Source organism: Ranitomeya variabilis, chromosome 7, assembly GCF_051348905.1.
Source record: "Ranitomeya variabilis isolate aRanVar5 chromosome 7, aRanVar5.hap1, whole genome shotgun sequence".
NCBI lineage: Eukaryota > Metazoa > Chordata > Amphibia > Anura > Dendrobatidae > Ranitomeya > Ranitomeya variabilis.
In genome coordinates, this window is record NC_135238.1 from 135,799,230 (window position 1) to 135,823,528 (window position 24,299).

At 43.4% G+C, this 24,299-nt stretch overlaps 1 protein-coding gene across 4 annotated transcripts in view; it reads left to right on the forward strand.

The window, feature by feature from the left end:
• CPO (carboxypeptidase O) overlaps positions 1 to 24,299 on the forward strand; it is a 593,649-nt gene that overhangs the window by 414,136 nt on the left and 155,214 nt on the right. For 3 of the 4 annotated variants that reach the window (XM_077275735.1, XM_077275733.1, XM_077275734.1), the window contains one exon: positions 13,619 to 13,708. In XM_077275735.1, the coding sequence (XP_077131850.1) occupies positions 13,619 to 13,708 (90 nt within the window). Of the gene's footprint in view, positions 1 to 13,439; positions 13,538 to 13,618; positions 13,709 to 24,299 lie in introns of those variants that run through there. The other variant, XM_077275736.1, reaches the window with a different exon arrangement.

Below are 24,299 nucleotides of genomic sequence, written 5' to 3' on the forward strand. Positions count from 1 at the left end.
GTACTGAGGTTTATTCGTAGCCAATGGTGTAGCATCAATTCCCCTTAGTGGAATAGGGAATTTTAAAGGCTCCAAAACAAAACCACAGTGCCTGGCAAATGACAAATCCATAAGACTCAGGGCAGCACCTGAATCCACAAAAGCCATAACCGGGTAAGATGACAGGGAACAAATCAGGGTAACAGACAAAATAAACTTAGGCTGTAAAGTACCGATGGTGACAGATTTATCAATCTTTTTTGTGTGCTTAGAGCATGCTGAGATAACATGAGCTGAGTCACCACAGTAAAAGCACAACCCATTTTGCCGTCTATAATTTTGCCGTTCACTTCTGGTCAGAATTCTATCACATTGCATAGACTCAGGTGTCTGTTCAGAAGACACCGCCAAATGGTGCGCAGGTTTGCGCTCCCGCAAACGCCGATCAATCTGAATGGCCAGAGTCATTGACTCATTCAGACCTGCAGGCATAGGGAACCCCACCATGACATTCTTAATGGCTTCAGAAAGACCTTTTCTGAAATTTGCAGCCAGGGCACACTCATTCCATTGAGTAAGCACCGACCATTTCCGAAATTTCTGGCAGTACACCTCTGCATCATCTTGCCCCTGAGAGAGGGCCAACAACGCTTTTTCAGCCTGGTTCTCAAGATTAGGTTCCTCATAGAGCAATCCAAGGGCCAGAATAAAAGCATCCACACTGAGCAATGCAGGATCCCCTGGAGCCAATGCGAAAGCCCAATCTTGAGGATCGCCACGCAAGAAAGAAATAATAATCTTAACTTGCTGAACAGAATCCCCAGAGGAACGAGGTTTCGAAGAAAGAAACAACTTGCAATTGTTCTTAAAATTCAGGAACCTAGATCTATCTCCAGAAAACAACTCCGGAATAGGTATTCTAGGCTCTGACATAGGACTGTGCACAACAAAATCCTGAATACTTTGTACCCTTGCAGCAAGATGATCTACACTGGAGGCTAAACTCTGGATATCCATATCAGCAGCTGAACTCAGAGCCACACCAAGATTAAGAGGAGGAGAGAAGCCAGACACACAGCAGCTAGACACACGGCAGCAAAAAAAATAAAAATATCTCCAAGCTTCTTTTCTCCTGCTTCTGCCATGCAATTAACACTTTACTGGGCCGGCTGTACTGTTATGATCCTAGTGGCAAGGATCGCAGGTCGGACTAGCTAAGTAACTGAACAGACTACTAGCTCTGGGGAAGTGGTAACTAGATTGACCGCAACCCGATCCTATCCGCACAACAACTATAGGTTACACCTGGCTCCTATTTTATCTTGGACTACTAGTCACTCACCTGCCATACTTTTGTATTTTTGTATTTATTGCTCTGTTCTATTGTGGGCTATTTTTGTGCTCTTTTAAGCCCTAGCTTTTAATATTCTTTGTGTGATCTATTTAATCAATAAAAAGTGTTATTATATCTCTATTATTTAGCATGACTCTTCTTTTTCTGTGTATCATATTATCGTGAGTTGCTTTCTTTCGCAATATGCAATGCAGCATATAAAGGCATATACATGCAATACAATACGTATTGAGTAAAAATGTTTTGGGGAATATGTGTACAACTATAGGCAGCCGTGGAACATTACCTAAAAATCCTAGACGTCTCTTCACGGCCTGAGAAACTGACTATTCCTGGAGGGAAAGAAAGTCCTCTCTTGCCTCAGTGGAATGACCCCAAAGATATAGAATAGCCCCCCACAAATATTAACGGTGAGTTAAGGGGAAAGCACAAACGCAGAGATGAAATCAGATTTAGCAAATGAGGCCCGCTAATACTAGATAGCAGAAAATAGGAAGGGAACTGTGCGGTCAATAAAAAAAACCCTATTCAAAATATCCACGCAGAGATTGCTCGAGCCCCCGCACCAACTAACGGTGCGGGGGAAGCAACTCCGTACCCCAGAGCTTACCAGCAAAAAGAAATCACATATTAGCAAGCTGGACTAGACTCATCATGCACAGAAATCATATTGCAGGCAGATGAGCAAAAAATATTCAAACAGAACTTAGCTTATCCTGAAGAGGCAGAAAACGAGATAATCAGGAGTAATCAGAATAGCACTGAATACATTGACAGCCGGCAACAAGTGGAAGTGAAGCAGAGCTAAATAGGAGCCTCCCTGGTGAATAACGAGGCAGCTGATCCAGCCAGACCCGCAGGATAACAAACCAAACCACCAGGGGGAGCCAAAAAACCAAAGTCACACAATACCATCTGTGACCACAAGAGGGAGCCCGAAAACAAAGTTTCACAGAGTTCACAACAGATATGCCTCCTTCCCCATGAGTGCTACTGTCCTCGCTTTCCATGTCCTCCTACCAGGTAGGGTCAGTCACTATGTCATCCACCACCTCGTCTTTCACATCCGCACCCTGCTTCTCCTCCTGACTATCTAGCAATTGTGTCTCACCATCGTCCACCTCTTGTGAAACTTTCCCAACATCGCCTTCATGTGACCGTGGCTGTTCAAATGTTTGGGCATTGCTACATGCGATCTCATATAAGAATGCATAACGAACAATAAACAGTGATTGAAAAGGAACAAAGGAACAGAGATCAGAATCAAATATCGAGATTCTCTATGTATACAATAACATTGTCATTTCCAGTCTAGCAATCATTCTTGTCACCAGTGTAAAATCTGAGGGGACATTCCTCAACAATATGCTGAATTGTTTGATGGTCAGCTCCACAGTCACAGGCAGGAGAGTGAGATTTTCCCTACTTATGCATAAGATCTGTACAGACACCAAAGTTTGTTTTGATACGATTCAGAGTAACCCAGGTTTTCCTTGGTAGGTTAAAGCCTGGTGGTGGATTTTGTAAGTGAGGAAACGATTAAAGCTCACCGTCTACAACACTGACCAAAAGTTCTCGCCATTTTTCTTCAAAATTAAAATCATTTTCATACAAAGTAATTGCAGTTCGGATGAGTGAATATCTTGATTTCAGTCGCTGTATTTGAACATATTGGATATTTTGATGGATTGGGAGATTTTCATTATTCACTACTTTGGTGTATTCTTTAAGTAGGAGCTTTTGTCTTCTCAGGTTTGCAGGTGCGAAATGGCTCAAGACAGGCAACCAGTGGACGGGAGTAGATCTGATGGCAAAAGATATTATGTGCATAGAGTTGTTCAGCTGAGTGTCGATTGCATTCACGTGACTACTATACTGGAGCACAATATTCTGCGGCAGAATGCACTAATCAGATCAGATATTGATGAGACACAAATTTTAAACTACTGTACAGGACTAATAGGGGAGAATATGCATATTTTTTCATAACTGTGACACATACCTATAAGCACCAAATCAATAGGGGCCAGATCGCTGACAGCCATGCCATGTTTCCTATCTATAAAAAGGTAAAATCATGATTAAAAAAATATGACAGCAAAGTCGAATGCCTGTGATTGTCAGGAGTGAAAATATTGTAAATGTTGGGAATATCATAATTTTATGAAACTGAAGCCACATCCCATGATCAGCCCTATTATGAGTCATCAAGGGGAAGTGTGTGGGTGTAACTTAGGCGCTGATAAAAGGACAAGGTGAATTATGATCTGGATCCCTTGCAGAGAGATACATATCAGTGTGTGCATGATCCACGTTCACTGGGCATTTCCAATCGAAGTGCTCTTCTTTGCTAATCTCTGACCATCTCTGTGACCAGCAAATAGTTTCTTTTGTTAATCCTGTTTATTTAGTGTAACTGTATATGCTGTATTGTTTGTCCCCTTTGTAAAATCTTTTGTACATTTTGTTTCTAAACACAGCCTATCACTCTGGATGAAATATAAAATGTAATAGTTATTTTCCTTTTGTTCTTTAAACCACACTCCTGAAAGTCATATGCTACCATAAACCAGGTGTCCGATCGGCCTTTAAAAATCAATTGGTGGTGGCAGTGAGTAGTTCTTAGGTTTTCGTGGAGTTAGCAGTGACCACACCAGGGTATATACAGTGGGGAAAAAAACTATTTAGTCAGCCACCAATTGTGCAAGATCTCCCACTTAAAAGATGAGAGAGGCCTGTAGTTGACATCATAGATAGACCACAACTATGAGGGTCAAAATTGAGAAAACAAATCCAGAAAATCACCTTGTGTGATTTGGCAATATTTATTTTGCATATTATGGTGGAAAATAAGTATTTGGTCATTAACAAAAGTTTTGTTATATATCCTTTGTTGGCAATAACAGAGGTCAAATGTTTTCTGTAAGTCTTCACAAGGTTGGCGCACACTGTTGGTGGTATGTTGGCCCATTCCTCCATGCAGATCTCCTCTAGAACAGTGATGTTTGGAGCCTGTCGCTGGGCAACACGGTCTTTCAACTCCCTCCAAAGGTTTTCTATGGGTTTGAGATCTGGAGACTAGCTAGGCCACTCCAGGACCTTGATATGCTTCTTACTAAGCCACTCCTTCGTTGCCTTGGTGGTGTGCTTGGGATCATTGGGCGTAACTTGAAGCTTGCGAACCCCAATGCAAAATCTCCAACAGGGCCCTCAGCTAACACAGCTCTTTAATAGGAAGTAGTTTAACATCAGGAAAAGGGACCTTTTGGGCCCACCTAGTCTCCAGTGCTCAGGTAAAATTTCAACCTCTGCACCTAATATAGCTTTGCTAGTCACATATTTATACCGATTGACATAATTCCACAACACAACACATTAACTTTTTGACTATAAATAATCATTATATGCAGAATTAACTTGATTTTTCTCTTGCTTTCATACTCTGTTAGCAACAATTCCATAACAACTTCTTTCTCACCATCAGAATTCACCCAAGCCAACAAGTTATGGTTCTGAGTCTGTGTAATAAACTTGGTTTGAACACCTGAGCCTGTGTTTTGTGGTCAGCCTCTCTGTCCCCCGAGCCACAGCAGATACATCTTTTCTCTGAGTGTTTAGTTTCTGTAAGTCTTTTCAGGAGAAAAGGTATATTTATTTACTCATTTGTCTGCCTTATCACCTTTAGGGTACGGCTTTATATATCATATTTTTTTGACTATAAAATGCACCAGGCCATAAGATGTATCCCAAATTTGGGGGAAAAAATTAGGAAAAGAATGTTAATGTTAAAATGAGGATCCATCTTACAGTCTGAATTTAGATAACTGAGGGAGCAGCAGCAGAGGAGCTGGGTCACAGGAGGTAGGGCAGAGATCTAGATCTGTGCATGTGCCACCTCCGGCAGCAAGTTCCTTTAAGTCCGCCACCAGGAAATCAATGTACTGAGTGGGGACTCCGCTCCTGCCTGACCACCGACATTTTCTTGAAGCCCAGGGCCCACAGCCTTGCACCGCTAGGACACCCCCTTCTGCCATTGCCTCACTCCTGCCGCCACTGCCCGCTTCCTGCAGTAGTGACCCTGAATCCTGTGAAACCGCTCCACCACTGTGCCCCCTCGGTAAGCTACATTTATACTATAAGATGCAACCCCATTTTCCTCCCAAATTTTGCGGGAAAAGTACGTCTTATAGACTGAAAAATACAGAACTTCCCGCTTTTCCCCTGCTGTTATTTCCTGCTGATGATAGTCTCATTTGGATGTCCAATACTACTGTACTGTTAGCCAGGCAATGTAAGACCAGCTAGAGTTTATCTCTCTGCTGTTTATGTTCTTTACCAAGCACTTAACTTCTATTTCTAGCTTAGGATATAGGCGGCATATTCTCTAAAAGTGCTTACTTAATCCTTTATTTTGTATTTCATGGTTTGTTTTACTTACTCTGCGATCACTTTCTATTTCAGCACACTTTCTGTTCTGTAGGTAATTTCCACTCTGCTCTGCATAGGTCTGAGTTACCATTGTCTTTTCTGTGGTTAGGGCTATCTCAGCTCATGGAGGAACAACTTGGGACTGCGGGGTCAGGATCTCTACTCTGTACAGGAATCGGCAGAGTTAGTTGCAGTTTTAAGTGTGTTACCCATTTTTCGGAGTGAGTTGTTACACTAGCATAACGCTCAGTGATATATCATATGTGATAGCTTCCAGCTATCTCTCAATACACATGAACGTTTGGCTCAGCCAAGCATTAATGTGGTTTCAATGTAGAGAGGCCATGGCCACACAACTCTGGTGGTGGCTATTCTCCCTAAGAAAAAACGAGTTGGGTGCTAAAATTCAAACTGCCCAATCCTTCTGTGCCAGTTGGGGAAGAGACGGGAGGCCCCTTACACATTAGCTAGTAGGCTGATGCCACTGAAATTGGGGAGTTCAGCAAACTTTTAAAAAATATGTATGGAAGTCATAACACACATTTTTATACTGTTCTACTATGTTTCTGGTAACTGCTTAGCAGCTCCAAGTATGAGTACTCATTGTCTTACATAAAGCCCTACCTTACAACCGTCAGGTCTCTTAATTCAACAGGAGCTCCGCCAGATGATGAAATCAGGTAGGCTGAGTATAATACATGATTATTGTTCCCTATCATGTTGATAGATACTGTTTGTATATCTTATATGTGTCCTTTGAGTTTCTTAGCAGTGGATTATGTTTTGTTTGCATTTGTCAATATAATTGAAAGCGTAACCATGATTGTAATTTTTATTTCATAAATCAATAGTATACATGAAGATAATACACTTTATAATACATCTTATCAGAGAAATCTGCTTCTTTCTCTGTCCGAATTAATCAGTCATTATCAAAATTCTCAATTCTGAGGTAAAATCTGTATTCAGTGCAGACAGATTGTCCCATTACTGAGATAGAAGAAGGTAGATACTACAGATACAATCTATGAATACCGCCCAAAGAAAAGATAGGTGTATATTGTCTCTAAAAATTCATAAACATTATGGAAAGTTAATAATAAACACATATAAATTAAACAGAGTAACGCAATGATCACTATGACCACTATTGTTATGATCCCAATGGCAGAGGATCTCTGATATTCCGGCAAGATAGCAAAATATAAATACTGCTCTAGGGAGGTGGAAACTGGGCTAACCGCATACCTGATCCTGACACAAACAACTAAAAGTAGCCGGTGAACGTGCCTACGTTGGTTCTAGACGTCTCGAGCCAGCCGGAGAACTGACTACCCCTAGAGGGAAAAAATAAGACCTCGCTTGCCTCCAGAGAAATTGAACCCCAAAGATATAGAAAGCCCCCAACAAATAATAACGGTGAGGCAAGAGGAAAACACAAACGTAGAGATGAACTAGATTCAGCAAAGTGAGGCCCAATAGTCTAGGTAGCAGAAAATAGATAGTGGACTATGCGGTTAGCAGAAAACCCTACAAAACATCCATGCTGAACATTCAAGAACCCCCACACCGACTGACGGTGTGGAGGGAGAATATCAGCCCCCTAGAGCTTCCAGCGAGTCAAAAATCAAATGTAAAGCAAGCTGGACAAAAACACTGAATAATGCAAACGATCCAAATTGTACAAAACAGACTTAGCTTTTCTTGCATGAGGCAGACTGAAAGGAATCTGGAGGAGACCAAATAGGTCTGGATACAACGATGCCAGGCAAGAGACTGAGTCCAGAGGAGACTCAAATAGGAAACACCCGCTGCTTAACGACACAGCTGGAGCTCAGGCCTGCAACAAGACATAACTAACACAATACCGTTAGTGACCACCAGAGGGAGCCCAGAAACACAGTTCACAACAGTACCCCCCCTTGAGGAGGGGTCACCGAACCCTCACCAAGACCCCCAGGGCGATCAGGATGAGCAGCGTGAAAGGCATGAACCAAATCAGCCGCATGAACATCAGAGGCGACAACCCAGGAATTATCCTCCTGACCATAGCCCTTCCACTTAACTAAATACTGGAGTTTCCGTCTAGAGATACGAGAATCCAGAATCTTCTCCACCACGTACTCCAACTCGCCCTCAACCAAAACCGGGGCAGGAGGCTCAACAGCAGGAACCATAGGCACCACGTACCGCCGCAACAAGGACCTATGGAACACATTATGAATAGCAAAAGACGCTGGAAGGTCTAAGCGAAAAGACACCGGGTTAAGGATTTCCAAAATCTTATAAGGACCGATAAAGCGAGGCTTGAACTTAGGAGAGGAGACTTTCAAAGGAACATGCCAAGAAGACAACCAAACCAAATCCCCAACACGAAGTCGGGGACCCACACCGCGGCGACGGATGGCAAACCGCTGGGCCTTGTCTTGTGACAATTTCAAATTGTCCACCACATGGTTCCAAATCCGCTGCAACCTATCCACCACAGAATCAACCCCAGGACAGTCAGAAGGTTCAACCTGACCCGAGGAGAAACGAGGATGAAAACCAGAGTTGCAGAAAAAGGGTGAAACCAAGGTGGCAGAACTAGCCCGATTATTAAGGGCAAACTCGGCCAGTGGCAAAAAGGTAACCCAGTCGTCCTGATCAGCAGAAACAAAACATCTCAAATAAGTCTCTAACGTCTGATTAGTTCGCTCGGTCTGGCCATTAGTCTGAGGATGAAAAGCCGACGAAAAAGACAAATCAATACCCATCTTAGCACAAAAGGATCGCCAGAATCTGGACACAAACTGGGATCCTCTGTCAGATACAATATTCTCAGGGATGCCATGCAAACGATCCACATTCTGAAAGAACAAAGGAACCAAATCAGAGGAGGAAGGCAACTTAGGCAAGGGCACCAAATGGACCATTTTAGAAAAATGATCGCACACCACCCAGATGACAGACATCTTCCGAGACACCGGAAGATCCGAAATGAAATCCATGGAAATGTGCGTCCAAGGCCTCTTTGGGATAGGCAAGGGCAAAAGCAACCCGCTGGCACGAGAACAGCAAGGCTTAGCCCGAGCACAAATCCCACAGGACTGCACAAAAGAACGCACATCCAACAACAAGGAAGGCCACCAAAAGGACCTGGCCACCAAATCTCTGGTACCGAAAATCCCAGGATGTCCCGCCAACACCGAAGAATGAACCTCAGAAATAACTCTGTTGGTCCATCCATCAGGGACAAACAATCTCTCTGGTGGACAACGATCAGGCCTATCAGCCTGAAATTTTTGCAGCCCTCATCGCAAATCTGGAGAAATGGCAGACAAAATTACTCCCTCTCTGAGAATACCAGCCGGCTCAGAGACTCCCGGAGAATCAGGCACAAAACTCCTAGAAAGTGCATCAGCCTTCACGTTCTTCGAACCAGGCAGGTACGAGACCACAAAGTCAAAACGGGAGAAAAACAACGACCAACGGGCCTGTCTAGGATTCAGGCGCTTGGCAGACTCGAGGTAAATCAGATTTTTATGATCAGTCAAGACCACCACACGATGTCTAGCTCCCTCGAGCCAATGTCGCCACTCCTCAAATGCCCACTTCATGGCCAACAACTCCCGATTACCAACATCGTAGTTCCGCTCAGCAGGCGAAAATTTCCTTGAAAAGAAGGCGCATGGCTTCATCATGGAGCCATCAGAACTTTTTTGCGACAAAACAGCCCCTGCACCAATTTCAGAAGCATCAACTTCAACCTGGAAGGGAAGAGAGACATCCGGCTGGCACAAGACTGGCGCTGAAGTAAACCAACGCTTCAGCTCCCGAAAGGCCTCCACGGCCGCAGGAGACCAATTCGCAACATCAGAACCCTTCTTGGTCATATCCGTCAAAGGTTTAACCACGCTGGAGAAATTAGCGATAAAACGACGGTAAAAATTAGCAAAGCCCAAGAACTTCTGCAGGCTCTTAACAGACGTGGGCTGAGTCCAGTCATGAATGGCACGGACCTTAACTGGGTCCATCTCCACAGTAGAAGGGGAAAAAATAAAACCCAAAAAAGAAACCTTCTGTACCCCAAAGATACATTTTGAGCCCTTCACAAATAGAGCATTCTCCCGCAAAATCTGAAACACCATCCTGACCTGGTTCACATGGGACTCCCAATCATCAGAAAAAACCAAAATATCATCCAGATAAATAATCATAAATTTATCCAGATATTTCCGGAAGATGTCATGCATGAAGGACTGAAACACAGAAGGAGCATTAGATAATCCGAAAGGCATCACCAGGTACTCAAAATGACCCTCAGGCGTATTAAATGCCGTTTTCCATTCATCTCCCTGCTTTATGCGCACAAGGTTATACGCACCACGAAGATCTATCTTGGTGAACCAACTGGATCCCTTAATCCGAGCAAACAAATCAGACAACAATGGCAAAGGATACTGAAATTTAACAGTGATCTTATTCAGAAGACGATAGTCAATACAAGGTCTCAGAGACCCGTCTTTCTTGCTCACAAAAAAGAATCCTGCACCAAGAGGGGACGAGGATGGGCGAATATGTCCCTTCTCCAAAGACTCCTTTATATAACTCCGCATCGCGGCATGCTCTGGCACAGATAAATTAAAGAGTCGTCCCTTAGGAAACTTACTACCAGGAATCAAATCTATAGCACAATCACAGTCCCTATGAGGAGGAAGGGCACTGGACCTGGCCTCATTAAATACATCCTGAAAGTCTGACAAAAACTCAGGGATCTCAGAAGGAGTAGAAGAAGCAATAGACACCAATGGAGAATCGCCATGAATCCCCTGACACCCCCAACTAGACACAGTCATAGCTTTCCAATCTAAGACTGGATTATGGGCCTGTAACCATGGCAGACCCAAAACGACAACATCATGCATTTTATGCAGTACCAAAAAACGAATCACCTCCTGATGTACAGGAGTCATGCACATGGTCACCTGCGTCCAATACTGAGGTTTATTCTCTGCCAATGGCGTAGAATCAATTCCTCTAAGAGGAATAGGATTTTTCAAAGGCTCCAGGACAAAACCGCAGCGCTTGGCAAAATCCATCAGACTTAAAGCAGCACCAGAATCCACAAAAGCCATAACTGAGTAAGAAGATAATGAACAAATTAAAGTCACAGGCAAAATAAACTTAGGCTGAAAAGTACCAATGGCGACAGGATTAACTTTTTTCTTTAAACGTTTAGAGCATGCTGAGATAACATGTGTTGAATCACCACAGTAGAAACACAACCCATTTTGACGTCTATGATTTTGTCGCTCGGCTCTGGTCAGAATTCTGTCACATTGCATAGAATCAGGTGACCGTTCAGACAGCACCGCCAAAGTATTATCAGATTTGCGCTCCCGCAAACGTCGATCAATTTGAATGGCTAGAGCCATTGAATCATTTAGACCTGTAGGGATAGGAAACCCCACCATCACATCTTTAATGGCTTCAGAAAGACCATTTCTGAAATTTGCGGCCAGTGCACACTCATTCCATTGAGTAAGCACGGACCATTTCCGAAATTTTTGGCAATATACCTCAGCTTCGTCCTGACCCTGAGAGATAACCAGCAACATTTTTTCAGCCTGATTTTCAAGATTAGGCTCCTCATAAAGCAAACCAAGTGCCAGAAAAAACGCATCAACATTCACCAATGCAGGATCTCCTGGCGCCAGAGAGAAGGCCCAATCCTGAGGGTCGCCGCGCAAGAAGGAAATAACAATCTTAACTTGCTGAGCGGAATCACCAGAGGAACGAGGTTTCAGAGAGACAGAAACAATTTACAATTATTCCTAAAATTCAGGAATTTAGATCTATCTCCAAAAAACGGCTCAGGAATAGGTATTTTTGGTTCAGATATAGGGCTATGGATAACAAAATCCTGAATGCTTTGCACCCTAGCAGCAAGCTGATCCACACTAGAAGTCAGAGTCTGGACATTCATATCTGCAGCAGAGTTTCAGCCACTCAGAGAAAAAGGGGATGGAAGAAGCTAGGCAAACTGCAGCAAAAAACAAACAAAAAAAAAACAAAAACTCAGAACTTCTTTTTAATCCCGCTTCTGCGATGCATTAAACACTTTCTTTTGGCCTGGCATTCTGTTATGATCCCAATGGCAGAGGATCTCTGATATTCCGGCAAGATAGCAAAATATAAATACTGCTCTAGGGAGGTGGAAACTGGGCTAACCGCATACCTGATCCTGACACAAACAACTAAAAGTAGCCGGTGAACGTGCCTACGTTGGTTCTAGACGTCTCGAGCCAGCCGGAGAACTGACTACCCCTAGAGGGAAAAAATAAGACCTCGCTTGCCTCCAGAGAAATTGAACCCCAAAGATATAGAAAGCCCCCAACAAATAATAACGGTGAGGCAAGAGGAAAACACAAACGTAGAGATGAACTAGATTCAGCAAAGTGAGGCCCAATAGTCTAGGTAGCAGAAAATAGATAGTGGACTATGCGGTTAGCAGAAAACCCTACAAAACATCCACGCTGAACATTCAAGAACCCCCACACCGACTGACGGTGTGGAGGGAGAATATCAGCCCCCTAGAGCTTCCAGCGAGTCAAAAATCAAATGTAAAGCAAGCTGGACAAAAACACTGAATAATGCAAACGATCCAAATTGTACAAAACAGACTTAGCTTTTCTTGCATGAGGCAGACTGAAAGGAATCCGGAGGAGACCAAATAGGTCTGGATACAACGATGCCAGGCAAGAGACTGAGTCCAGAGGAGACTCAAATAGGAAACACCCGCTGCTTAACGACACAGCTGGAGCTCAGGCCTGCAACAAGACATACCTAACACAATACCGTTAGTGACCACCAGAGGGAGCCCAGAAACACAGTTCACAACACACTATGTGTCTAGTTTCTACAGTGCTACATCACATATAGTCAAAATGCCGAAGTTTGAGGAAATATAAAGTTCATCCAGCATGCTTGAAAAAGACCAGCATATGGTCGAAACGTTGCTGTTGATGCTATATGGCTAAATAAAGATTTCTTTGGATTATTACACCCGGTGGAGCGCTGTTCTTCTGTGAGAATACATCTACGTCAATACTGTGCCCGTCGCTGATTGGTCGAGGCCCAGGCGGCTTCGACCAATCAGAGATGCGGGATTTCCAGGACAGACAGAAAAACCCTTAGACAATTATATATATAGATCTGCCATCTCCTATGTAGATGGGGGAGGGGGTAGAGACAGAGCTCCTCTCTCCTCCATAGACTCTTATCAGCAGTATCTGACATCTCCTATCTCATTAATGGGACAGGTTGTCTGCACTGGATACAGACTTTACCTCAGAAGTGAGAATTTTGATAATGGCTGATCAATTTTGGGAAAGAAAGAAGCAGATTTATCTGATAAGATATATTACAAAGTTTTTCATTTTCATGTGTACTATTGATTTATGAAAAACATCTGAAAACGAAGGTTACGTTTTACATATTCTGTATTATTTCACTTAGTTATGTCTTCTTGCATCTTTGAATCCATTGTAAAGCAGTGATCTGTATTGTGGAAGTGCAGAGGCCCCTCGCTCCTCACATCATATGATCGCTCCTATTAAGGATCTAGACAATGCTAGTTAAATTATACAAATACAATGGCATATATCAGCCAGAATGCCGGCATGCCTGATGCCACAGCAGAACGAGGATTCTACTGATTTAGCCTTCAGGGAGGGTTTGGGAAGAATCCCAAAGTGTTCCTCGGTCTCAGATAGGTGTGGGTTAATAACTGCTGTAAGTGTGCGGAGCGAGCGATCAGTCTTCCAAAGTCCAGTCAGCAGGTTACAGTCTGTTAACTGACTTGTCTTTATGCAGCTTCAACACGATGTATCTTGTCCTGTGGAACGCCGGTGTTCTGGGAATTTTGATCCCGCTGATGCTGGCCATGAAGATGAACTATGATGGGTAAGAATTTCCCTTATTTTCTGATAAATTCTTGGCTGCTTTGCATTACACATGGCAGATCTACGTTATTAGTGGTGTTTGGGAGCAGTAGGCATTAAAGACTTGCCAGTTTGTTCCTACAGTCAACGTAACTTGTGTTCTTCTAGTTTAATTTAATGTCTGGATAAAAATGTCCCAAATCAGTACAGTGCCTGCATGCCTTGTCTGTTTCAATGCCGCCATAAATCTACTCCATATATCTGTCACTGATGTGTGTCCTTGGCAGTCTGCTCTTCTGCCAGACAGGCCATGTGAGTGCATTTCAATCATTATTGCTGTGACTTCTGCATTAGGTCAGTGTACAAGTAAAAAGATCTACAAAATGTCTATAAAAAAACATGCTTCTCCTCAAAATGAGCCATAGTGGAGTAGTGACTATGTACGTGTCCTGATCAGTATGGGCTTACATATTCTTGTGTTCAGCTTAATATATGTAGATATTCCCCTTTGAGGTTTATTTAGCAGAAGGCTTTCTGGGGGGTCATGTATTGTCGTCTTTTAGCATCAGCGGTACACATTTAGAATTAACAATGGGCAGGACTCTTGGATCGTGTTTGTTATTATATGCTTCAATAACTGTAGATATGTATGTAGCATCACATACTTACATGGTTATGCTACACTGGCAAAGTACAGTAAAGATAGCAAAATTCCTATCATTCTTGGACCAGAACAAGAGTTTTTGTAGTCAATATCCCCCACAAAAGCTTTGCGGGGAGGAGAGTTGGTGTTACAGTCATGGCCGAAAGTGTTGGCACCCTTGAAATTGTTCCATAAAACGAATATTTCTTCCAGAAAATGATTGCAATTACACGTTTTCTTATACACACGTTTATTTCCTTTGTGTGTATTGGAACAACACAAAAAATACAAAGAAAAAAATCCAATTGGATATAATTACACACTTGCGTTTTTCAGCTTCCGTCACAATGCGTCGTTTTTTGAGAATGCAGGATCCTGCATTTTCCCATAGACTTGTATTAGCGACGGATTGTGACGGATGGCCATGCGTTTCATCCGTCGTGCACTGGATCCGTCGGAAAATAGCAGTCTGCCTTGTGGAGAAAACGTTCATAGAAATGTTTTCTCTGCATGTCGGAAAATCGGTCAGCGACGCATCCTACGCTGCCCGTCGTCGGCTATAATGGAAGCCTATGGACGCAGGATCTGTCGCTGACCATCACACACAAGAATCCAGCGACGTATCACGTTTTTCCCCTCTGAGCATGCCCGGAAGGATTTTCAACTCCAGAAAAAGTCTCTCTCTCTCTCTCGTCCACAGACATATGATTCCCGGCAATTCCTCCATTGAAATTGTGGCAACAGCACAAACGACGCATCCGTCATTACACTGGATGCGTCACACACATTTTTCACAATTTTCATAACGTCCATTGACATGTCATTTTACTGCACAACGACGTACAGCAGACGACGCAAGTGTGAAAGAAGCCTTAATGATACAACTTTTCATAGTACTATGAAATATAAATAAAAGAAAATCTTTTTCAATACCCCCATGGTATACTTTAGCTGCTTGCCCAGCTTGGGGTTTATGGATGAATGATTGGGTAGGGATCATATTACTTATTTTGTTGTGTATTAGCAGACTGCAATTGATCAATGATTACTAAGGTAAGTTACATAGATACACTTGTAGGTGCAGTTTTTAAAGAAGCATTCCCATCTATATTTTTTTATTAAATGGGTGTATATGTGCATGGAATAGTGTAAAAATATTCATATAGTCACCTACCGCAGATCTCTGGTGTCCACCTCTGCTCTGCTCCTCTTCTCAGTAATGTCATCCCTCTTCAGACTCTCCAGATCACTCTATGCTCTATGCCTGAGCCAGAAGTCTATTTTACAATGAAAGTCTCATTCCGACGCTCCATAGACTTACATTGTAGAAGCCATTTCTGGGTCTCGCAGAACACAGTGTGACCCGGAGAGTCTGCAGAGCAGTGACGTCACAGAGAAGTGGAGCAGAACAGAGCTGGATCCTGGAGAAGATGGCGGTAGGTGAGTATATTAATACACTCTCACACATTTAATTAAAAAAATTTTTAATGGGAGTGTTTTTTACTGACATTTTATGAGACAACATCAGGGTCCAGTGAGGTATTTAGTGAATCAATCATGGATGTATACTATATTTATTTTACTCACTTATATAGCGCCATTAATTCCGCAGTGCTTTACAAACATTATTAACACTCTCCCCATTGTGGCTCACAATCTAAATTCCCTATCAGTATGTCTTTGGAATGTGGGAGGAAACCTGAGTACCCGGAGGAAACCCACGCAAACACAGGGAGAACATACAAACTCCTTTCAGATGTTGTCCTTGGTGGGATTTGAACCCCGGACCCCAACGCTGCAAGGCTGCAGTGCTAACCACTGAGCCACCGTGCTGCCCATGTGCTAAACCCACACATGCCTATACCTATTTTTTACATTTTCTTTGATCTACAATAACAAATTGTATTGTGGTACATATTATTTTCTGGTTAGCCAATAAAAGCATCACTCGTAGAATGATCATTGTCATCAATGGGCAGAAAAGTATTCACTTACATTTTCTTTAACATTTACAGCTACAAAAGTAAAAGGCTTTTGCCCGCCAATATATCTTATTTTATTAGAGATGATTATAGGGGTTATCCAATGATAAACATTGATCATCTAGCCAAAGTGTGCACACCTGACAGCAGCACTTGTCACTGTTTATGGGATTGGTGGGCATACATGGGCACTACCACTCTATTAACATGAGGATGAGGAGGGCCATCGAGTTCCCTGAATGATGTTCAGTTTTTAAAGGGATCACATTTTTTTTATACTGTAAGTTACGAGAGAGGTCTAGCTACAAAATGTACAATTGCTGAGAAAGATAACTTTGTACATAATTTGCTATGAAAGGAAGCCAAATGAAGGACAAGATGATAAGAAGAGCTGTATAGAGATAAATAGGGGTGAGTAGCATCATAATTGTACTATTGAGGAGGATCATATTGCCAAGTAATTTTTACCACACAATATACACCGTAAAAACAATTCCCAAAAAGCATTGTCAGAATTGTGTTCTTTTTCCAATTGAACTACACTTGGAATTTTTTTCCAGTTTTCCAGTACATTATGTGCTAAAAATAACAAGAAGAGAATGTCCAGCTTCACCGAATCCGTAAAAAAGAGTTTTCTTTATTCACAAACTTTAAGTATAGAGGATACAGACTTCAGCACAAGCCATATGGGTAAGAATCTCAACGCGTTTCTGGAGACTAAGCTCCCTTAATCATGACATCATGACATGTCATGATTAAGGGAGCTTAGTCTCCAGAAACGCATTGAGACTCTTACCCATATGGCTTGTGCTGAAGTCTGTATCCTCTATACTTAAAGTTTATGAATAAAGAAAACTCTTTTTTATGGATTCGGTGAAGCTGGACATTCTCTTCTTTTTTGGATTCTATACGCCTGGACACAGCGGGTCCGTGCTCCCGAAGATTGGTTTATGCATCATGGGTGAGCTGGTTTATATTCCTTCTTGCTAAAAATAACAGTGTCATTCAAAAGCACAGCTCGTCCTGTAGAAAAAAACAAGCCCTCATACGTACATGTAGACAGAAAAATAAAAATGTTATCACTCTTGGAAGAAGGGGAGGAGAAAATTAAAAGGCAAAAACGCAAGTGAAAAGTGATCCATTTTGCTCTTATTTTATTCCTTGTGTTCCCTGAGTCTTCTGATTTTTTCTTTTCTTAAATCTGCCATATTTTTCCACTTATATGTCCTTTTTTATTGTGCCCTGAATGCTATTTTGTATGGTCTTTAACAAGACGCTAAAACATTGCTCATTTAGTGCAAAGACATGCCCCCATAAAATCCTGTGAGCCACACCCCAGAGAATCATGTGAGCCACACCCCCAAAGAATCCTGTGAGACACGCCCCCAAAGAATCCTGTGAGACACGCCCAAAGAGATTCCTGTGTGACACACCCCCAGAGAAACCTGTGAGCCATGCCCCCCGAGAATCCTGTCAGCCACACCCTCGAGAATTCTGAGTCATGCCCCTAGAGAATCCTGTGAGCCACACCCTCGAGAATCCTGTGAGACATGCCCCCAGAGAATCCTGTGAGACACGCCCCAGAGAATCCTGTGAGACACAGCCCAGAAAATCCTGTGAGCCACGTCCCAGAAAATCCTGTGAGCCACGCCCCAGAGAATCCTGTAAGCCATGCCCCCAGTGAATCCTGTAAGTAACACCCCCAGAGAATCATGTAAGCCACGCCCCCCAGAGAATCCTGTGAGCCACACCTCCTTGTAAAGACCATAAAAATTAGCACTAGATAGAAATGTGCAAATCTCTGGAACTACAAGGTAGATTTAAAAAATAAAACACTAAAGACTGAATCATATGGAAAGCCCCAGGAACAATATAAGAGCAACAACTGCCCACTTTTGGCCCGGTGACCAGTCCACTTTAAATGCAAGTTCAATTAATCATATTTTACAATTACATTTGGTATCGTAATGCCTTATATTATGACGTTTGAGAGGATAAACGGATTATAAGTAACCGAAGCAAGAAAGGATGTGTTAGTATGGACAGAGTCTTACCTCCTGCTGCTAAAATCAAATAAACAGCAAAACATTACCGACAGCTCCTGTTGTAATAAATTCCAATACTGAACCCATTCACATCTGAGTGGATTATTGCATTACTCTAGATCATACTTGATGATGCCATGTCATTCTGCTACTCACCCCTATGTATCTCTATACAGCTCTTCGTATCATCTTGTCCTTCATTTGGCTTCATCTCATAGCAAATAATGTACAAAGTTATCTTTCTCAGCAATTGCAGCAATTGTACATTTTGTAGCTACACCTCTCTCATAACTTATAAAAAAATGTGATCCCTTTTAAAACTGAACATTGTTCATGGGTCCCGATGGCTGTAAATGTTAAAGAATAGGTAGAGGCATGTGTGGGGTTTAGCATATAGTATACATATTTACATCCATAATTCAGTCACTAAAGATCTCACTAGATTCTGATATTGTTTCATAAAACATCATAAAAAAAAACCACTCCCATCTATATTTTTTTAAATTAAATGTGTGAGAGTGTATTAATATATTCACCTACCGCCATTTTCTCCAGGATCCAGCGCGGTTCTGCTCCTCTTCTGAGTCACAGCGAAATGGGGTAGATTCACGTAAACTATGGTGGTTGCCTATATCAACCAATCAAAGCAGCTTTCAATTTTCCTGAGTACTATAAGTAATTAACATCACCACAAAAGGCCAATATTACTGCTGTGTAGAAATCAATAGGTAACTCCCATCCACCCCAGAATGTCAAAACTGTAAAGTTTCCTGGTCACTCGTAATAATCATGTGTATATTATTTATAACCTCAGTATCTCTTTAATCCCATGGCTAATATGTGGGTATCTTATGTCAAATTCAGAATGCTAGGATAATAACATAAGAGCCTGCATTTACCATTACCATGGCTCCTGCACTGACATCTCTTGATCTGAGCAGTTACCTTCTGAACCTCAGTAATTGTATACTGATATAGTCATTATGACATTTTGCATAAAATCACATATATGATTTATGTCTATGACATTGTATGCTTATGGAGCGCCCCCACACCGCCGCAGGGCCGAGGGGTACCCGGAGCCGGGCCTCTGGGTCTCAGTCCTGGGGTTGTCACGGTGGCTAGACCCGGTCCATGGCCCTGTCTGTCAGTGGGGGACGTCCGGTGCCATAAGTGGTGTTGTAACGGTGCAGTTGTGAGGTGCAGGTCGCGGTAAATAACAAGGACACCAGGTTGCAGTCTCTTTACCTCTTTACTGAAGGTTTTTGGAGACCTCAGTCCAGAGCGCTGTTAACTGGGTTGTCAGAGACCGGCCGGTCCAAAGGCACATCAGGAGTTCTCTTTACAGGTGGGAATCAGTGTCTACCTGCTAGCGGTAGCGCTGGGTGTTGTAGTTCTTCCCTGCTGAGCTCCCGGGATAGTCCTCACAACTGTTTCTGTCTGTCTCTATTGTTCGTTCTCTTCGTCCTCCAGGTGATATGGTAGGACGCACCCGTATGACGGGGTAGGCCTGGAGTTCTTCCGGGACCCTAGAGTCGCCCCTCTCCCACAGCTGCCTCCGTTGTCTGCTTAGGTGTTAAGTGAGACAGCCAACCTGTAATTAGCTGTCCGGCCGTGGTTTGCAGTGTACTTAAAGTCTCTTACTTGCTCGGCGTTCCGGCCACCGACTGTTTGCGCCTCAGAAGGATGTTGCCTCGGTCTAACAGCACGACTCCTTCTGGTCCCAATACTTCTTTACTGTATTCCCGTTGTACACTGGTTAGTTCTGCTCTGAGGAGTCTGCCAGGATCCCATCCCTGACAGGTCCTCTCACTAGCTCTTCCCAGCTACTTCTCCCTGTCTTCCTGTCCAACCCCCAGTTTTACCAGAGTTGTGAGGAGTGGCCTACTAGATAGGACCACCCCCCCTGGTGGCCGGAGTATGAAGTGTGGTGTGAGTGTACCTGGTCAGAGAAACTCCTTAGTGCAATCAGACGTACCATAGCTCCCCATAGTGGCGGAGCCACAGTACTGCAACAACCAGGACTCTGGGGTGCTGCACTCCCCCCCGGTTAAATCCAGTACTCCGGGACTGGGAAAACAAGAACAATAATATATGTTAACAGGAAACACACAAATTTTTGAAATAGCATAACAATTGAACATAACTATGCTTCCCGTTACGGGAGGTGAGGATTCTTGAACATTGCAAAAGTTAGGTCATGCACAGTTTATGACTCTCAGTTGAGTGGTTGAAACAGCGGGGACCCCGGGTAAACAAAGGGGTCCCCCTTATGAAAGTTTTTGAGCAATTCACCGTCCATTACTCTAGTGTCCATTTAAAAACCTGTAACAAAAAGATATGCATACAAACATTTTCAATTAAATAGCAGCCCTTATCATTACCTCCAAGTTTTGTAGCGGAGGGGAGTTTGATTTTGAGTGCTGCGTGTGGACCTTCGCAGCGCAGGGGTTGCTATTGGCCTAACAGGACCCGCTATGCTTGCTACCGCTGGTGTAGTGCACTGTCTTCTAGCTACACTTCTAGTGAGTCTGGGTAGCACTGGCAGGTTGGGGCTCTCAGAGCTGCTGCTATCAACAGTGGGTACAGCAGATTCACTGACAGCAGAGGGAGGATTTGCTGGTTCAGCGGTCGGCATGGTGTCATCAGGTAAGGCTTGTTGAGGTAGCGGGGCCGGCTGATCTGATACCACCATTGTTTCTGGTGGGTCCGGCTGTTGGAACATTAGAACAGGCACCGCGATGGCTTGGTTTATCTGAGTCCAGGATTGGGGAAAGTCACCAAGGACGGTATGGAACATTTTCTCCTTTTCCACCGGCGGGGAGATTTCTGGGGCCGTGCCCCTCTCTTTCAACTTATCGGGGCAGACCTTAAGGTGATCCCTGGATACCGCTGTCGAGGTCTCCTGTTGTGAATTTGGATTCTGGGCTCCCCCGGTGGCTACTGGTGGAATTGAACTGGTGTCTTCATCTTCTCTGTTCACCTGTTCCCATCAAGATGTGGGAGTCGCTATATAACCTTGCTGCTCTGTTAGTTGCTTGCCGGTCAACAATGTTATCAGAAGCCTCTCTGTGCTTGTTCCTGCTCCTAGACAACTACTAGATAAGTTGGACTCTTGTCCATGTTTGTTTTTGCATTTTTGTTCCAGTTCACAGCTGTAGTTTCGTTACTGTGTCTGGAAAGCTCTTGTGAACAGGAATTGCCACTCTGGTGTTATGAGTTAATGCCAGAGTTTTAAAGTAATTTCTGGATGGTGTTTTGATAGGGTTTTCAGCTGACCATGAAAGTGTTCTTTCTGTCTTCTGCTATGTAGTAAGTGGACCTCAAATTTGCTAAACCTATTTTCATACTACGTTTTGTTATTTCATCTTAATTCACCGCCAATACATGTGGGGGGCCTCTGTCTCCTTTCGGGGTATTTCTCTAGAGGTGAGCTAGGACTAATATTTTCCTCTGCTAGCATTATTTAGTCCTCCGGCTGGTGCTGGGCATCTAGAATCAACGTAGGCATGCTACCCGGCCACTGCTAGTTGTGTGTTAGGTTTAGTTCATGGTCAGCTCAGTTCCCATCTTCCAAGAGCTAGTTCCTATATATGCTGATGCTATGTTCTCTTGCCATTGAGAACATGACAGTTTGACCGGACACTAAAGGGTTAAAATCCTTGGCTGAGAAAGGAGAGAAATAAGTAGTCTGCTGAAATTTTTTTTTTTTTTTTTTTTTCTCTCTTTGAATGGCTCTGTGTCCACCTGTTTGTAATGGATCTTCAGAGTGTAACTGCAGGTTTGAATAATCTCGCCACGAAGGTACAAAATTTGCAAGATTTTGTTTGTCATGCACCTGTATCTGAGCCGAGAATTCCTTTGCCGGAATTTTTCTCGGGGAATAGATCTGGGTTTCAGAATTTTCGAAATAATTGCAAATTATTTTTGTCCCTGAAATCTCGCTCTGCCGGAGACCCTGCACAGCAGGTCAGGATTGTGATTTCCTTGCTCCGGGGCGACCCTCAAGACTGGGCTTTTTCATTGACACCAGGGGATCCTGCGTTGCTCAATGTGGATGCGTTTTTTCTGGCCTTGGGGTTGCTTTATGACGAACCTCATTTGGAGCTTCAGGCAGAAAAAACTTTGATGTCCCTATCTCAGGGGCAAGATGAAGCGGAAATTTACTGCCAAAGATTCCGTAAATGGTCTGTGCTTACTCAGTGGAATGAGTGCGCCCTGGCGGCGACTTTCAGAGAGGGTCTCTCTGATGCCATTAAGGATGTTATGGTGGGGTTCCCTGTGCCTGCGGGTCTGAATGAGTCCATGACAATGGCTATTCAGATCGATAGGCGTTTGCGGGAGCGCAAACCAGTGCACCATCTGGCGGTGTCCACTGAGAAGTCGCCAGAGAGTATGCAGTGTGATAGAATTCTGTCCCGAAGCGAGCGGCAGAATTTTAGACGGAAAAATGGGTTGTGTTTCTATTGTGGTGATTCTACTCATGTTATATCAGCATGCTCTAAACGCACTAAAAGCTTGGTAAATCTGTTTCCATTTGCACCTCACCGTCTAAGTTTATTCTATCTGTGACCCTGATTTGCTCTTTGTCATCTATTACCACGGACGCCTATGTCGACTCTGGCGCCGCTTTGAGTCTTATGGATTGGTCCTTTGCCAAACGCTGTGGGTATGATTTAGAGCCTTTGGAGACTCCTATTCCTCTGAAGGGGATTGACTCCACCCCATTGGCTAATAATAAACCACAATACTGGACACAAGTAACTATGCGTATTAATCCGGATCACCAGGAGATTATTCGCTTTCTGGTGCTGTATAATCTACATGATGATTTGGTGCTAGGATTGCCTTGGCTGCAATCTCACAACCCAGTCCTCGACTGGAGAGCTATGTCTGTGTTGAGCTGGGGATGTAAGGGGGCTCATGGGGATGTACCTGTGGTTTCCATTTCATCATCTATTCCCTCTGAAATTCCTGAGTTCCTGTCTGACTATCGTGACGTCTTTGAAGAATCCAAGCTTGGTTCGTTACCTCCGCACCGAGAGTGCGATTGTGCCATAGATTTAATCCCGGGTAGTAAATACCCAAAGGGTCGTTTATTTAATCTGTCTGTGCCTGAACATGCTGCTATGCGAGAATATATAAAGGAGTCCTTGGAAAAGGGACATATTCGTCCATCGTCATCTCCCTTAGGAGCCGGTTTTTTCTTTGTGTCAAAAAAAGACGGCTCTTTGAGACCATGTATTGATTATCGGCTTTTGAATAAAATCACTGTTAAATATCAATACCCATTGCCGTTGCTGACTGATTTGTTTGCTCGCATAAAGGGGGCCAAGTGGTTCTCTAAGATTGACCTTCGTGGGGCGTATAATTTGGTGCGAATCAGGCAGGGGGATGAGTGGAAAACCGCATTTAATACGCCCGAGGGCCACTTTGAGTATTTAGTGATGCCTTTTGGTCTTTCAAATGCTCCGTCAGTTTTCCAGTCCTTTATGCATGATATTTTTCGCGATTATTTGGATAAATTTATGATTGTGTATCTGGATGATATTCTGATTTTTTCGGATGACTGGGACTCTCATGTCCAGCAAGTCAGGAGGGTTTTTCAGGTTTTGCGGTCTAATTCTTTGTGTGTGAAGGGTTCTAAGTGTGTTTTTGGGGTACAGAGGATTTCCTTTTTGGGATATATTTTTTCCCCCTCTTCCATTGAAATGGATCCTGTCAAGGTTCAAGCTATTTGTGATTGGACGCAGCCCTCTTCTCTTAAGAGTCTTCAGAAATTTTTGGGCTTTGCTAACTTTTATCGTCGATTTATTGCTGGTTTTTCGGATATTGCTAAGCCATTGACCGATTTGACTAAGAAGGGTGCTGATGTTGCTGATTGGTCCCCTGATGCTGTGGAGGCCTTTCGGGAGCTTAAGCGCCGTTTTTCCTCTGCCCCTG